This window comes from Schistosoma mansoni, chromosome 1 (genome assembly GCF_000237925.1).
Source record: "Schistosoma mansoni strain Puerto Rico chromosome 1, complete genome".
In the NCBI taxonomy this organism is placed as follows: Eukaryota; Metazoa; Platyhelminthes; class Trematoda; order Strigeidida; family Schistosomatidae; genus Schistosoma; species Schistosoma mansoni.
The window spans coordinates 45334404-45350167 of NC_031495.1; the positions used below are offsets into that span (position 1 = coordinate 45334404).

General features: G+C 37.0%; 1 protein-coding gene across 1 annotated transcript in view; it reads left to right on the plus strand.

Annotated features, from left to right (window-relative positions):
• The window catches only part of Smp_125890 (putative DNA photolyase), a gene marked incomplete at both ends in the record, with an annotated part of 16014 nt that extends 538 nt beyond the window's left edge, over positions 1 to 15476 (plus strand). The window contains 6 exons of the mRNA XM_018794574.1: positions 8728 to 8968; positions 10616 to 10780; positions 12613 to 12811; positions 13873 to 14025; positions 14798 to 15082; positions 15328 to 15476. Coding sequence (XP_018648974.1) covers positions 8728 to 8968; positions 10616 to 10780; positions 12613 to 12811; positions 13873 to 14025; positions 14798 to 15082; positions 15328 to 15476 — 1192 coding nt within the window. The remainder of the gene's footprint in view (positions 1 to 8727; positions 8969 to 10615; positions 10781 to 12612; positions 12812 to 13872; positions 14026 to 14797; positions 15083 to 15327) is intronic.
• Between the last annotated feature and the right edge of the window lie 288 nt (positions 15477 to 15764).

A 15764-nucleotide genomic window follows, 5' to 3' on the forward strand; every position in this document is an offset into this window, starting at 1 on the left:
ATCTGTCAATAAAAGGTCTGGGACCACTCAGAAATAACACTAAATGGAAGTGGCTGTTTAGCAGAAACGTGATAAGACATGTATCACTTGCTTAGACTATCTCTGGTAGTCAACATTTTAAGGTTTCCGTACGCTCTTGTACTGATCAACAAAGGGAAAAATTACCCATATTTGGGTTCAATGATTAGGTTTGAACAACATATGCCGCAATACTATGGTGCTTAAATATACGTATGGACAGCGAAGTTTGAGAACAATTAGTGAGAATTTAGTGCCTAAACAAATCCATGTCAACTCAATAGCACAAAAGAAAGGTTGGAATAGGTCTTTGATTAGATTGTCAGTAAAACAAGAGATAACTCTACATACATATCAACTATCTATATGCATATAGAGTTATCTCCTGTTTTACTGACAATCTAATCAAAGACCTATTCCAACCTTTCTTTTGTGCTATTGAGTTGACATGGATTTGTTTAGGCACTAAATTCTCACTAATTGTTCTCAAACTTCGCTGTCCATACGTATATTTAAGCACCATAGTATTGCGGCATATGTTGTTCAAACCTAATCATTGAACCCAAATATGGGTAATTTTTCCCTTTGTTGATCAGTACAAGAGCGTACGGAAACCTTAAAATGTTGACTACCAGAGATAGTCTAAGCAAGTGATACATGTCTTATCACGTTTCTGCTAAACAGCCACTTCCATTTAGTGTTATTTCTGAGTGGTCCCAGACCTTTTATTGACAGATCATGGCTTGACTATAGTTTTATCGTGTGGTGAGTATTACGAATTTAACCGATATTCAGTATGTTTATCATGTTAGAAAATTTCATAAGTGTCGTAAATTACCTGTTAATTCTACACACCCAAATCACATTATGTTAGTATCATAACCACCACTAGATTATTGAAAGTTGATAAATACAGATTTGATTAGTTATTCTAAGTTTTTCCCATCGTTTAAGAGGTACATTTTCTGAAATCTTAGTTTAGCTGCACCGGAATTCATTCATCTTTAATGTTTATGTCATCATGTTGCCTGTAGTACGCCACCCAGATAAATGATTTATTCAGTTGTCAAAATGGATTTTAAAGTCTGTTATTCAGTTTATACAGCTTGTGTGTTTCTGTTATCTGCAATAAAATGTTTTTGTTTTATCGAATACTTTAGATAATTGGGCTTTTATTTATGCACAACGTCTAGCAATGAAATTCGAAGTTCCACTGCATGTGTGTTTTTGTTTGGTTCCTGCTTACCAAGCTGATACTTTGAGACAGTTCGCATTTATGATTGGTGGACTGACTGAAGTAGAACAAGTAAGTTAATTTCTATTTATACAGACAATTGCTTTCGATAGGTGTGTATAATGTACATTTAGTATTCTACGTGGTTATTGTGGACTTCGAAGTAAACTTTCAATAAGAGATGCTTTGATTTACCAAATAGTCGTTTTTTCTTACCTTAACATCCATCATTTAATATCATCTAAGTAAGTGACTGGGTTTTCTCATGTACAAAATACTGTTCTTTTTTAATATGATCCTGTCATCAGTATTATATTGCTACTAAATTACTGGTGTGAAACTTGTTGATAGAGGTCCTGGGAATAGTAGTATTTAACCAGAAAGCTTCTATAAGCTCGATCTGGTCCCTAATGAAGCAATTCCCAACTAATTTCGAATATTTTCCTTAGTCAATTACGTTACTTAGCCCCGAATATTATATTAGACTTGATACCAGAAGATCAAATACAATTGTTTGCTGAAAGAATTCATTTCAGGTAGAATTAAGTAACAATAAATTTAAAGCAAGCGCGTAAAAAACCAAACTTGGAAGAATTTTGCAAGAAATTCCTAACTAATTCTTAGATATATAAACAAAATTTAAGAAATCACAATTGTTGTAAGAATACCTTCAAGATTGCATTCCTCTAGAACATTTATTTTTTTGGACCAGATTGCCTGGCGAAACGTTGGATTTACTAAAAATTCACTCGCTGAGATTTTACAAATATATATTATTCCTATATAATGTCTTACATCAACTCGGCGCTCAAATACTGTGAAACTATTCGCTCTAATTTAGACGAGAGTTCTTATATTTATTTTATTTATTTATCTATTTGAATACATAAGCGTTGATACAATGTGGCACCAAGTATATATGTGTCACATAAATATTTCGATTTGTTTGAGGGTTGTGATACTGCCCGGGTGCCCAAAACCGAAGCAGGTGGTTTTTTAGAGGGTCACACCTCGAGCCTTCGACCTGAAAGTACAACCAACAAGGCAATGAAGCAACGTTAGGATGCAGTCTCATTGTAGCCGGTAACCAACAATTGGCTCATACGCCGTTTGTTCCCTCAGGATCCTAGAGCCCATGTCACTTGGTTTAGAATCAGGGTTCTTTTTACTCCCCTAGATGGATCCTCCGTCTCCATCAACCCGGTTAAAGCGCTGCAGATTCGCTTTTCGTTCTCTCAATTTCGTAAACAACACTCCTGCCGCGAGAGAAGGTAAGTAGGACTTTCCTGGCAGAGGCTGTATACTCGTGGCTATGTGAGAGCATCTAGAGAGGGAGAGCAGACTCTTCCCACTATCGCCTGTATCAGGGCATTTGGAGACATAGATACTATGATTAATCCCTGAGAATATCATTAGTATAATTACCATTAACTAGTCACAAATATATGTCATATGATTAAAAACTTCTCGTTTGTCTGTTACACTGATGTACTTTGGATGGTATCTACTCCATTTCACAGTTAGCTTGCGTGTCAAGGATCATTTAGCTTGTTACATGTTCTATTACTATTACGTCAACTATCATTTTGTCGAATATAAGAAATTTCAGAAGTTTTCATAAGCTTTTTGAAGGTTAATATGTATGAAAATATTCGTTTATGGTGAAAATTAAGCTGGAAAAATCTCATGATAAGTTTTGAAGTGTTAAGTATTGTGTTCTCTACATTTACGTAAGGTAGACTACACCGTCTAAACAGTGCCCATTTTTTACATTTATCGCAGATTAAAACAACGGAAATAAAATTTACGCGTATGTCGATTTATCGCCTCATTTTACTCAAGCGATTTCCTAGTTAAAATGCATTGTAGATTTTATTAGCTTTAGGGTAGCTATCCTGTATGATACACTCTAGATAAAAACAGTGTTAGGAACGGAAAAATAGTTCCTGATTTACATGTTAATCAGCTTTTGGAAGGTTAGTTATCAAAAAATGTTATACATGCCAATTAAAATAATTGGCAATTATTGACATAATGATTAAAAACCAGTTTGTAAGCGTTCAATATGAGCTTGTGAACTGTAATTCGTTTAGGGAATCTGAAGCCTTTTCCGTATAATCCTGGATATATGAGACTTATTAACAAGTTAACAAAAGCATCCGAATTTTGTCAGTAAATTTAAATTAACGTTGTACACAGTTGTGTATTGATGATTTGAAACGACATAGTGGCTAGTTCATTTTGTTTCCAACTAGTCCTTTGATTGGAACCCTACTCCACCTGTCTCAGTTTGTGTAGTTGGGCTATACCACTAATCGTCTTATAGATATTTTAGATCAAATCGGAGTTCATAAACGTAAATAAGCTACATTACTTCGAAAGCTAATGACGAGTGTTTTGCATCTCTGAAAATCTCTTTTATCACGAGAGTTAGTGCGACTCAGTGTTCTTTATTATGGTGTGGATTGTTGCACTTCGTGACATACACAAGTGCATAAGCACTATCTGAGGAAGGGTTGATTGTTACCTGTCTCTAGTATTTGCTACCATATCCTTTTATTATGTCCTTGGCCTGATGGATTAGACCTTCGATATTACTGGACATAAGGCAGACATTTTTCAGCTTACGTCCCGTTTGTGAGCCCGGTGCGTATCCTTTGCACATACTTACATACAACACTACACAGGCCGAGATTCATGCAATCCATAAATTCAAGCATGTACATCGAGCAGCTTTTCACGAATTTTACGGCCTCAAAGGATGAACCCCAAGTGATTCAAGTACTGAGTACGAGTGGTGGATTAGTCTGATCTTTGCCTACCCCCTAAATTAGCTAGCAATGTTGCCCTCGCTACCCAGTTGAGCCACACGGGGTCTTTGAGTCGGATTTTGCTGCCAGCAAATTTTTCACACCGCACCCAAGTATTGAGAGGTTCGCTTACATATGTGTATGATCATTACTGAGGAAATTCAAACTAGTACATGATATTTCATGCAATTAGTTGAATTGAAACTGTATACTTTTGGTACATAGTAACTATCTAATACTTCTTAATTCTACTTTTTTGGTTTTCTATCCGATGTTAGTTCACGGCGAAAGTTATTTCCAGTATAGTAATAAAGTAATCGCAATATATTTGTAATATTCAAGTAAGCAGAAAAATAGAGTTCCGATATTTCAAAACTTAGTGTAGGTCGCTTCTTCAGATAATAAATAGCCTTTTTCAGATTAACGCGAGTTTAAGTAGTAGAAGAAACAAGCCGATTCAAATTTGGTACATACAATTAAGTCTGTTTCTGTTAATATCATGTCATTTAGATAAAAGGTAATTTTACGTGAAAGATGTCCTTTTGTGTTAGTATATGTATGTGCGTATGATGAATGTGATAACTGTGATATAAACCAGTAATTTATCTGTATTGTGAGCTTTGAGTAGATTATTTTGAATGCTTGGAAAAGTGTCGGTCGAATAACTAATTCTTCCTTTCATTCGAGCATGGTAAGGTTCAGCAATATTTCAAATACTTCAGTTACTCGCGTTTCTCTGTAGTTGGTAAAACCTTTTGGAATTCTTTGGAAATATTGGGTATCGGTTCAATGGTTGTTATATATGGCATGTATTAATATTACTGACTTGATTTGTAGTTTTCGAATTCTACGTAAATTTTCGAAAGGCTTTTTTGTGCAAAGCAAATGTTTCTTGAGGCGTGTTAGTATTTCCCCAGGAGAGTGGCATCACAATCAACACAATCTAGTCTATACCCATCAAATTAAATCACTAATGTATGTCGGTTCAGTCCTATGCTAATATGAATGGGATTTTTCTTATATTCCGACTAAAACCTTTTCAAAATGTGTCGGCTGTTTTATAGAATGCTTTAATTCTTTTTATTTTTTGAGACCCTCTATGTTTCTTCTAATGTACTTTAGCTGGGATGTAAAACTACGGTACCTTGCTTATTTAAACCTATCACCCCCTCATGTAGTATAGGTCGTCAACCATAAATCTCTAACCAACTCCATCCTTGACTTTCCTTTTTATTTGTTGCTAATTTCTATCCGTTCTTTTGATGTCCGGCTCCATACGTTCCTTGGTCTGACTGCTTTCTCCCTGAGTATTGCGAGTTAGGGCTTGCTTTGGTGGTTTCCGTAATATGTCCAATCCAGCTTCAGCGTCTTTTTCTGATTTCCCCATATAAAAACTGGCTTGTTCCCTGCTACAGTCGATTGCTCGTGATGGTTCTGCTCAACGGATCTGCAGAATTTTGTGTAGACAGTTGTTTATAACTACCTGCAATTATTTTATGATAGTTCTGTTTTGGGTTCCAGATAATCTTTAGCTATAGGGATGTTGCCCCTTGGTTTGTTGACCCATACCTTCATATATGCATCAGGTCCTCTCTATTTATCAGTGATGCTCCCCAGGAATGTGAAGGCTCCCATCTCTTCCAGAACTTCTCCATCATGTGTAATTGGGCTGGTACTCACTGTACCATATTTCAGGATCTTGCTCTTTTCTTTGTGAATGTTGAGGCCTGTTGTTGTGAAAGCCTCTGGTACACTGGCGTTCTTCATTTGCATTTTTTACTATGTATGAGATAAAAGGGTTAGGTCATTTATGAAGTCCCAATCCCTTAGTTCACTGAGACGTGGAATTCTTCACAGTCCAGTCAAGAACCAGAAGGAAGAGGAAAGATGAGGGTAGGGAACACTGTCTGATATTGGTCTTCACTTAAAACGGATATATGGGCTACTCCCCATCCACGACTTTGCAGTTTAGTTTTCTAGTAGGAGTTCCGTATAGTGATGACAATTTTCTCAGGTACTTTATAGTGCCGAAGATTCCATCAAGTTCTATCCACTCTACCGAATGCTTTCTCGCAGTTATCAAGTTGATGTGTGGTGATGAGTCCCATTCAGTTGATTGCATGACAACTATCAGTATTGTCGCGAATTGGTCGGAACATGATTTATCCTTATGGAAATCAGTTCGTCGGGCTTCTACTGAATCTTTCATTCAGTTCAACAATACCTTATCTAAAACCTTACCTGTTATTGACGGTGGTGTGACCCCTCTGAATTTTTCACACTTACTAAGAACTTTGTTTTGTATCTCAAGGAGGTGTCCCTGTTTCCAGTCTGTCGGTACCCATTCTTCGTTCCAAATCTTTCTGAAGCAAACATAAAACATCGTAGGAGCTACCTCTATATCTTGATCTAATGCTTCAAACCGTATACTATCTGGTCCTTCTGCTGTGGCACTCATGATTTGTCTGATGGCCTTGCTAATTTCTCTTGTCGTCCGAGTGTCATTTGTAGAGAGGTCTATGTATGGTGCTTCGATTTCGAGTGAGTTCAGTAGCACTGGTTTATTTAAAAGCTCTTCAAAGTGTTCTACACACTTGTTCTGCTGTCTTTGGACTTCAGTAATTGACCTATCTTCTTTGTTCTTGGCTGGTCGCTCTGGTTTACTATATTTCCCTTCTGGTTTCTTGGTTGTTTCATATAGTTTTCCTATATTTCCTTCTCTTGAAGCTTTTTCTGCTGTCATCGCTAGATCTGCATATTTCCGCCTGTCAGCTTCAGTGCTCTTCTCCACACGTTTTTTTTGCTTCTGTATACTCAGCATGTACTCTGACCTTCGTTGCTCTTCTTTGACTCTTGGCTGCTGTCTTCTCGTTTTCCCTCTTTTAGTCTTGGATAGGGTATCAATAGCTGCCCATCCTTGTGTTTCTTGCACGCCAGCCTCTTCTAGCTAAGTAAAGTTACTTTTTCTCTGGTCTCTTTCCAGTTCTCTATCGTGGTTTTTTCTTCCAATAGGTCTTGCTAGGCTTGGATCTTGTTGCTGAGGTCTATCTTTTAGTCACTGAGTTTGTTAGCATCTCGAAGAAAGGCTGTATTAAAGTTTCGTTGTGTTGTTTATCCGGTTATCTGATGCTCCTTTAACTTCAGTTCTAACTTGGTCACCACCAGGTGGTGATCTAAAACTATATCTGCCCTTCTTGTTCTTGCATTTTCCATCAACCTCAGTTTATTTTGATGCAAATGTAATCGACCTGATTCTACGTGGTGTGGTCCGATGGAACACATACAACTTTGTGCATGTGTTTGTGGAAGAAAGTAGTACCTGTTATAACCATGTTGTTAAAAGCACATAGATTTTTGGGTCTCACCGTTCTCGTTTTATCCTACCCCCATGATACCGAATCCTGTCCATACCAACCTTGGCGTTTAGGTCTCTTGTCGGGATGGTCAGGTCTTTTTCTGGACAGTTCTCTACGATAAACTGCAGCCCCATAAATTTAATTTTCATCATCTTTGCTGCTATCATCGGTGAGCACGTAGCACTGAGTGGTGCTTATTGTAGTCCCTTCCTCCTTTGTTTTGAAGGCTGCTTTGATGATACTAAAGACATGAAATTCTCATCCTATAAGCCTCTTTCATGCTTTTTGGAGTATCAGCGCAACTCCTTGTGTGTGTAAGGAATTTTCTTCACGACCCGAGTACAACAACACCTCCTGAAGCTAATCTTTTATGTCCACCTTAAGTCCAATGGGTTTCACTTATTCCAAGCAAAGCAAGGTTTTATCTTTTCATTTCAGCCGCTACTTGAGCGGTTCCTTTCGGTCTCCCAAATAACACGGATATTTCATATGCCTATACTAATATTTGCTCTGGTTACCAGAAGATATATCGGCCTCGTTGCTTCCAAAGAATCTCGGCCACTGTCGGGTGTCATAACTTTTATATATGAAAACCCGCAGGACAGTGTAAGTGGTTTGAATGATCTCTTTCGGTTAGTATGTTTTATCAAGGTATTTTTTACTGGATGAGGTCGCTAACCCCATGTTCAACCCTCACCCTTTATCCGGATTCGGGATTGTCAGTAGCTTTAGAAAGGCTCGACGCGGAGCAATTTTTCTTTTTTTCGGTTTTTCATCCAGAATAAAATCGTTAGGTTAAATGATATTTTAAGTAATATTTATAAGAAAATCATTAAATTGCAAAATGCATATTATTTCGTGTTTTACCTTATCTTTTAGTATGACAATTATGGTAGTTTCAATAAAAACATACTTAGAGCAATTACAACGTTCAACACTGACAGGATGTATGGATATAAAATGTATATCCCCATGTCTTGGTCTACGGCAAATTGTTAGATCCAGATATGTATTAAATTTTTCATAACTAGGCAGTCTAAAGATGTTGGCTCATTATTATTATACCTAATATCTTAATGTTATTAAAGTATTCTTCGTTTAAAAAGTGTCAACTCTCAGTGCAACAAATCGTAAAGATATAGTCTACTTTTGACTTCCACGTTTGTGCATTCATCCAGATTTTCGTTAAGAGTCAAATAAATTTATTACGTTTTGTCTATGAAGACTCTCTGATGATTTCTCTTTTGTAGGAATGTCGTTCATTAAATATCCCATTTCATTTGTTGATTGCCTCGAATGAAATTGATAGGCCTGAAGATATATCTTCTGGATGCAAGCACAGATGGTCCGATGAAAATGCTCTATTTAATCAAACTGATCGAATAGAAAAAAATTTTCTTTATGAAACGTATGTTGCAAAATCAGTTGTTGATTTGGCAAAGCTATTGAATGTTGGATGTTTGGTCACAGACTTTTGTCCTTTAAGAGCGCCTCGTTCTTGGGTAAAAAAAGTTACTGACGAACTACCTGATAATATCCCTTTCTGTGAAGTAAGACTTCTGTTGTATAAAAGTTGAATTTTTAAAATTTAAATAGAGGTTTCGGTTTTAAATTTATGTAGTTATTTCATTGTTGCTTCCTAACAAATAATAATCGAGTGTTTATTACATCCGCAAAGAAGTCAACTGATCATATATTTTTGAATGGGGTCCTCCCTAGACGCCCGAACCGAAATAGGTGGTTTCTCCTTAGAGTATCACTCTCCTAACCTTCAAACTAAGGGACTAATCGACAAAGTACTAAAACAATACCAAGAATCTCAGTCCTATGGTAGCGTATGATCGAAATCAGATCATATGCCTTTTGTTACTTTAAGATCCTGAAGCCCATATTCACTAATATTTTTCTCAGTATTGTTCGGTTCCTCAATGGATTGTTTATTACTACCAATTTTGTCTAAACGCCAGACGTCCGACTTTTCACTTTTTGTAATAGTACCCTCATGTAACCCGACCGTTGCTGCTACCTTGACGTGGTGGTCGGGCTTGCCTATCGTGATGAATCAACCGAGCTATACTGGCTGGAACAATCGTTCCTCAAGGTCCTACCATGCCAGGCAGGTCGTTTGAAGAGCGGTGAGACTAAAAGCAGAAAACACAAGGTCCGAAGGCGAAGTCGTACTGCCGACTGTACAGAGGTGTGACGGCAGTAAGGTGTTTCCTTCAGACGACCAGCATGACAGCGATGCTGCCTTCCCACGTACCCCTAGAAGAACCCTTCCACGGTGTGGGCAACCGGGAAGTGATAACTGCCCTCATACCTCTAACAGCACTCAAGACCACTGACCCTCACGTAAAGAAAGTAAATAAGATTATCCTCTTAGAGGTCATAAGTGACCGACCTCAAGCAGTTGTCCCTTGGGCACTGCGGTCACGCTCTCAAGTCATTAAGACCACTTCTAACCCAATTCCCTTTTCAGGTACCCCTAGAAGAACCCTTCCACGGTGTGGGCAACCGGGAAGTGATAACTGCCTTCATACCTCTAACAGCACTCAAGACCACTGACCCTCACGTAAAGAAAGTAAATAAGATTATCCTTTTAGAGGTCATAAACATGTGGCTTTGTGAGAATATTGAGTTGAGGAGTGAAATCTTCCCATCTTCAGTGCGTGCTGCGGCGTTAAAGGGTTTATAAACGACAACGTAATCACGTTTATAAAGTTACAAATGGCACATATTAAGATACAGGAAAGTCTAGTGCTTTAAACGTACTGACTCATATAGTATGTCGTGTGTAGTGAAATAGTGTTATTTATTTGATAAGAAACGTGGTGTAACAAGTTCTAAATGTTTTGTTTACTGATTTTACTCAGTTTTATCCTTCTGTTTTTTTGAAGTAATGGAATTTCTATTACTTACAGGCTGTATATAATGAACATTTTATTACGGGTGTTTGGTATTGATTCGATAAGTGGAAATCTAGCTACGAATTTCTTTTCCTGTGCAACGTAATGGGTTTTTATTATTGTCACTCTATCGCCTCTTGTTCAATGTCACTGCATACTTAGTATTAGCTGAGTTTTTTTCTAAAATATCGTTTTTAAAAAGTGGTAGCATCTGACTTTCTGCCAAACGTTTGTATTACACTAGCTTCAGAGTCCTCGTTTATAGATTCATTGTTAATTATTTTTAACTAGGTTGATGCTCATAATATAGTTCCAGTTTGGTGTGGATCAGAAAAACGTGAGTATTCTGCTCGAACTATCAGGTCAAAACTATTTCAACAATCTCCGAAGTTTCTAACAGATTTTCCACCTATTATTAAACATACTTGTTCGGATAAAATTACTGTCCTTCCTCCGGTATGCTTGTTTTAACTTTTATTTCAATTTATTAAATGATCCGCCGATTGCATTACATTCAGTTCTCGTAATGGGACTGTGTTTTTCTGTACTTTCAGTAGACTCGTTCTTTATTTCTAGATGCTACTGAAGACAATTACTTCTAAAGTTTTCTCACCAGCTTTATCTTTTAATTTTCATCTGTGATCAAATTCCTTCCCAATACAATGGTCAATCTTGTCTATCGTATGGGAATTGTCCCTAGAGGTTCTCTGACCCCAAGCAGACCAGTTAAAAATCAGTATATTAAAAGGCAGTAAATTCCAGTCATCAGGATGACTCCAGACTACTGACTGTACTGGATTGTATTGACATTTAGTCATTTCTCTATTATGATCAGCATCTCCAATTACACTGCCTTCTCTTAGACGGAATAAAGTTAGGAAGGTCTATCCTAAAATGGTGTTTCCCTCTTCTCTACTAATTCTTGTCCCTCATAGTGATGCTTGAAAAGTAAGCTGCTGATATCCAAAATGCGGAAGAAGTCAGTCTAAAATATGTGCAATTGTATATCATACCTTTTTCGTTCTCTTTTACTTTACGGCTGTGAAACGTGGCCATTAAGAGAAGATACTCGCAAGTTACTAGTATTTGACCACAGATGCCTTAGAAATATTGCTCGCATCTGCTGGGATCACCGGGTAAGTAATAGTGGGGTTAGACGCAGGGTATTGGGGAATGACGATAAATCAGTTGACGAGGTTGTGAATCTTCATCGACTGAGATGGTTGGGCCACGTATTACGTATGCCTGAACACCGATTACCACGACGCGTAATGCTGACTAGTATTGGCGATGGTTGGAAGAGAGTTAGGGACGGCCAAACCAAAACATGGCATCAGTGCTTGAAGTCACTAACCTCTAGCCTGAGTCATGTTGGTAGATGCAGACTACTTGGTTGTTGTCCGCGTGACTATCGTAACCAATGGTTAGATACTCTGAGTGACATGGCTCGGAATCGATCACGATGGTGTAGGTGTATACACTCTTTGTTTTACTTAAATTGTGAGATTAAATTGCCTCATACCTTTCTTTCTACGAATTAATTCTTTCCCTTTGTACCATATCCTTACATTAAATGTTTTTTCACTACCATTAAAGTAACTGCTTCTTTGAATTTGATGCCCATCTTCTTGTGCTGATGAGGTATGGTAACCTGGACTGATGCACATATATGCATGGTCTTACGTTGTATTTAACTGACTGACTGATATCATACCTTTGCAATTCACGTACAAGAATTGAATAAAGTTATTCGCCTAACCTGTGTGACAAACCAACATGGTTCACACTTTGGTTATCTGAAGACTTGGTAATATATTAGGTGTAATTGATGAAAAAAACATTATTGAACACCAACTTCTTTAACCTCATCTGACCTTGGTGCGATTATACTTTTTTCCATTTTTCAGTCAAGCTTGTACATTTTTTCTAGACGCGACCAAGCTTCATTGACTCATTTGTTGTTTCCTCTAGTCACTGCTTGGTATGTTCCATTTCAGCTGCCACCTTTTTTCCTTTTAATAGATTGTTTTGATTTCGTTTTTTTTGCACCGACTGTATTAATTTATGTTTCTAAAATAAGATGAAGTTTTACAAGTCTGATAGCTTGTTTTTGATTTTGGCCACACCAAAATTCTGTGCTCGATACCCTAGGGACTTCTTTAAGAAGTTTATTTGTAGGTAATTAAATTCTAATTAATTTCCAAATTAACAATAAGTACTATTGTTGGTTTCTACGATTTTATTGGGTTACTGTCTAATAGCTTTTCTTTTTATTTGAACTTCTCTAGCCTGTTAATTGGGAGTCAATTTTATCTGATTATGTTGGTGACAAAAGTGTGAAACCTGTTGACTGGGCTGTACCTGGAACTCAAGCTGGTTTAGAAGTTCTGTATGAATTTATCAGCAAACGTTTAAAAAAATTCGACCCTCATAGAAATGATCCTGCTCATCCAGCTCTTAGTGGATTGTCACCTTGGTTACATTTTGGTTAGTGAACTTAATTAATCATAATGTCCATTTATATTGTAAAATGTACATGAACTTCAACCGAAATCTTTTCCTGTAAAATTAACACACAGTCAATCAGCTACAACGTAGGACGAGGCACATATATGCATCGGTCCAAGTTGTCATACCTCATCAGCACAACAAGATGAACACCGGATTCATAGTAGTAGTTAATTTAGTGGTGGTAGTACATAAAGAAAGATTGTATATAAGGATATAGTATAGGAAGGAAAAAAGTTATAAAGCAATTTTAATCTCACAATTTAAGTAAAACAAAGAGTGTATACACCTACACCATCGTGATCGATTCCGAGCCATGTCACTCAGAGTATCTAACCATTGGTTACGATAGTCACGCGGACAACAACCAAGTAGTCTGCATCTACCAACATGACTCAGGCTAGAGGTTAGTGACTTCAAGCACTGATGCCATGTTTTGGTTTGGCCGTCCCTAACTCTCTTCCAACCATCGCCAATACTAGTCAGCATTACGCGTCGTGGTAATCGGTGTTCAGGCATACGTAATACGTGGCCCAACCATCTCAGTCGATGAAGATTCACAACCTCGTCAACTGATTTATCATCATTCCCCAATACCCTGCGTCTAACCCCACTATTACTTACCCGGTGATCCCAGCAGATGCGAGCAATATTTCTAAGGCATCTGTGGTCAAATACTAGTAACTTGCGAGTATCTTCTCTTAATGGCCACGTTTCACAGCCGTAAAGTAGAACAGAGCGAACTGCTGCGCAGTTCGGATATCTCGTCTTCGCCATAGGTGACGTCAGTTGGCAGAAGCCAAACGAGCTTTTTGAATCCATGCAGAGATTTCGTCAGACACCAACCCATTAGGGCTGATCAGACTTCCAAGATAAGTGAAGTTGTCGACGCGTTCGACTAGTTCACTCCCTATCCTTAGTTCAGGTCTACTGTAGATACTTTTGTTGTTGGTTACCCTCTCCTTTTGTTACTTTGATTTATGGTAATTTAATAACATAGCCTGTTGCGTCACAGTAGTATACTGCTGGTTTATTTTAAGGTCAAATCGCTCCTCAGCGTGCTGTGCTTGAAGTAGTTGCTGTTCAAAAGCACTTTGGACGATCAGCCGATATCTTCATTGAAGAATGCTTTAACAGAAGAGAGTTGGCTGAAAATTTTTGTTTCCACACACCTTTCTATGATTCGATTAAAGGTATGTTACTTTTTGTGCAATTATATATATATATATATATCTGATTACATCGATACTTGATATAATTAATGACAGTGTAGCAATAAGTTGTCAAGATAGTTAGCGGAAGGAGTGATTAGTGACCTATTAAGTCGTTCAGTTTACAATCACCATCAATAATAACAAAGATATCGTGTAACTTGAACGGATATAAAATTATGCCATTTTGTACATTGTCTTTTACTAAATGAATAACGACTGTTTACTACTTACACAAAGACTACTTTATTTAAACATTATCAACAATCGTATGGTAAATTATAAAGTGTTTCCAGGTTCTTAATGGTGGTGTAGCTTAGATCGACTCATGAATCCAACTGTTAAAATATAAAATCATTATTGAAGAGTTAGAAACTGTGAACCATAAGTTGACACCGGTCCATTAAGTACTGATCAGCTTATGAAAAGACTTTAGTGAATTTTACGCTCATGAATATTTATAGATTTTCCAAAGATTATTCGTGCATGTTATGAACAGAAATCACAATTGTGTTACCAGTTAATGTATGGTTTCTGTGATTGTGTGAATCAGCGTAAAGCGAATCACATTTGAAATGATTTTTAATTGGAGAAAAAAATAGTCAAATGTCTTAAGGAAACAATCTTCTAAAGATGTAAATATTGGTTACTGATTGTTAGACGTTAACAGCGATTAACATATTAAACATCATGGTATATCGTTATCAGATATTTGAATAACGTTAACAAATTGTTTTTCCTGATTGTTACGTAGGCGCATATGACTGGGCACGTGAATCACTTATGACACACTCAACAGATAAGCGAGATCCAGCGTACAGTAAAACTCAGATGGAAACTGCCCAAACTGGTGACGATTTATGGAATGCAGCCCAACGTCAATTAGTGCTCAAGGGAAAGATGCATTGGTTTCTGCGCCAGTATTGGGCCAAAAAGATACTTGAGTGGTGCGCAGAGGGTCCAGAATCAGCTATTCAAATAGCAATATACTTAAACGATCGTTACAGTTTAGATGGGACAGACCCCAATGGATACGTTGGTTAGTTTAATTTAAATTGTGAAGAACTACATATAATATTGAATTCCTAATTCGTTTTTACGTCTACTTATAGGTTTATATTGAATAGATACTTTATAATACATTATTTTACTTACGTGGTTTAGTTTGTGCCTATAAACCTATCGTTTTTCATTAGATGTGTTTCCAGTTGTCTACTGTAAGAGACTATTCCTTCTGAAGTTAAGAAAATGAAACATAATATAGACTTTTCTCTTCCCACCTAGGTATTATGTGGGCAATATGTGGTGTTCATGATCAAGGCTGGCCTGAACGACCTATTTTCGGTAAAATACGATATATGAACTATAAAGGATGTTTACGGAAATTTTCTGTTTCTACATTTGTATCACGATACCCTGAGAAATTAGATTAAACAACTAAACCCACATCAAGAGGAAGATAAAATTTAATCATTTTAAATATCTATATTTATACCTTTTTACCATTTATTTTTGCCTACAATGTTTTGTTCCCAATTTGATCTATCCCAAGATTTTTATCTTTATATTAATAAATATTTCTTGTCATTTGTATTTTGTTTTCTACTTTTACTACTTTATATTCGGATAGTGAGGACTTATAAAAACTGTATTTTTAAATAACACTTTCCTCCTTTCATTGGTGTTGTCGAAAACGTAATTCATCATTGCTCATCTTCACT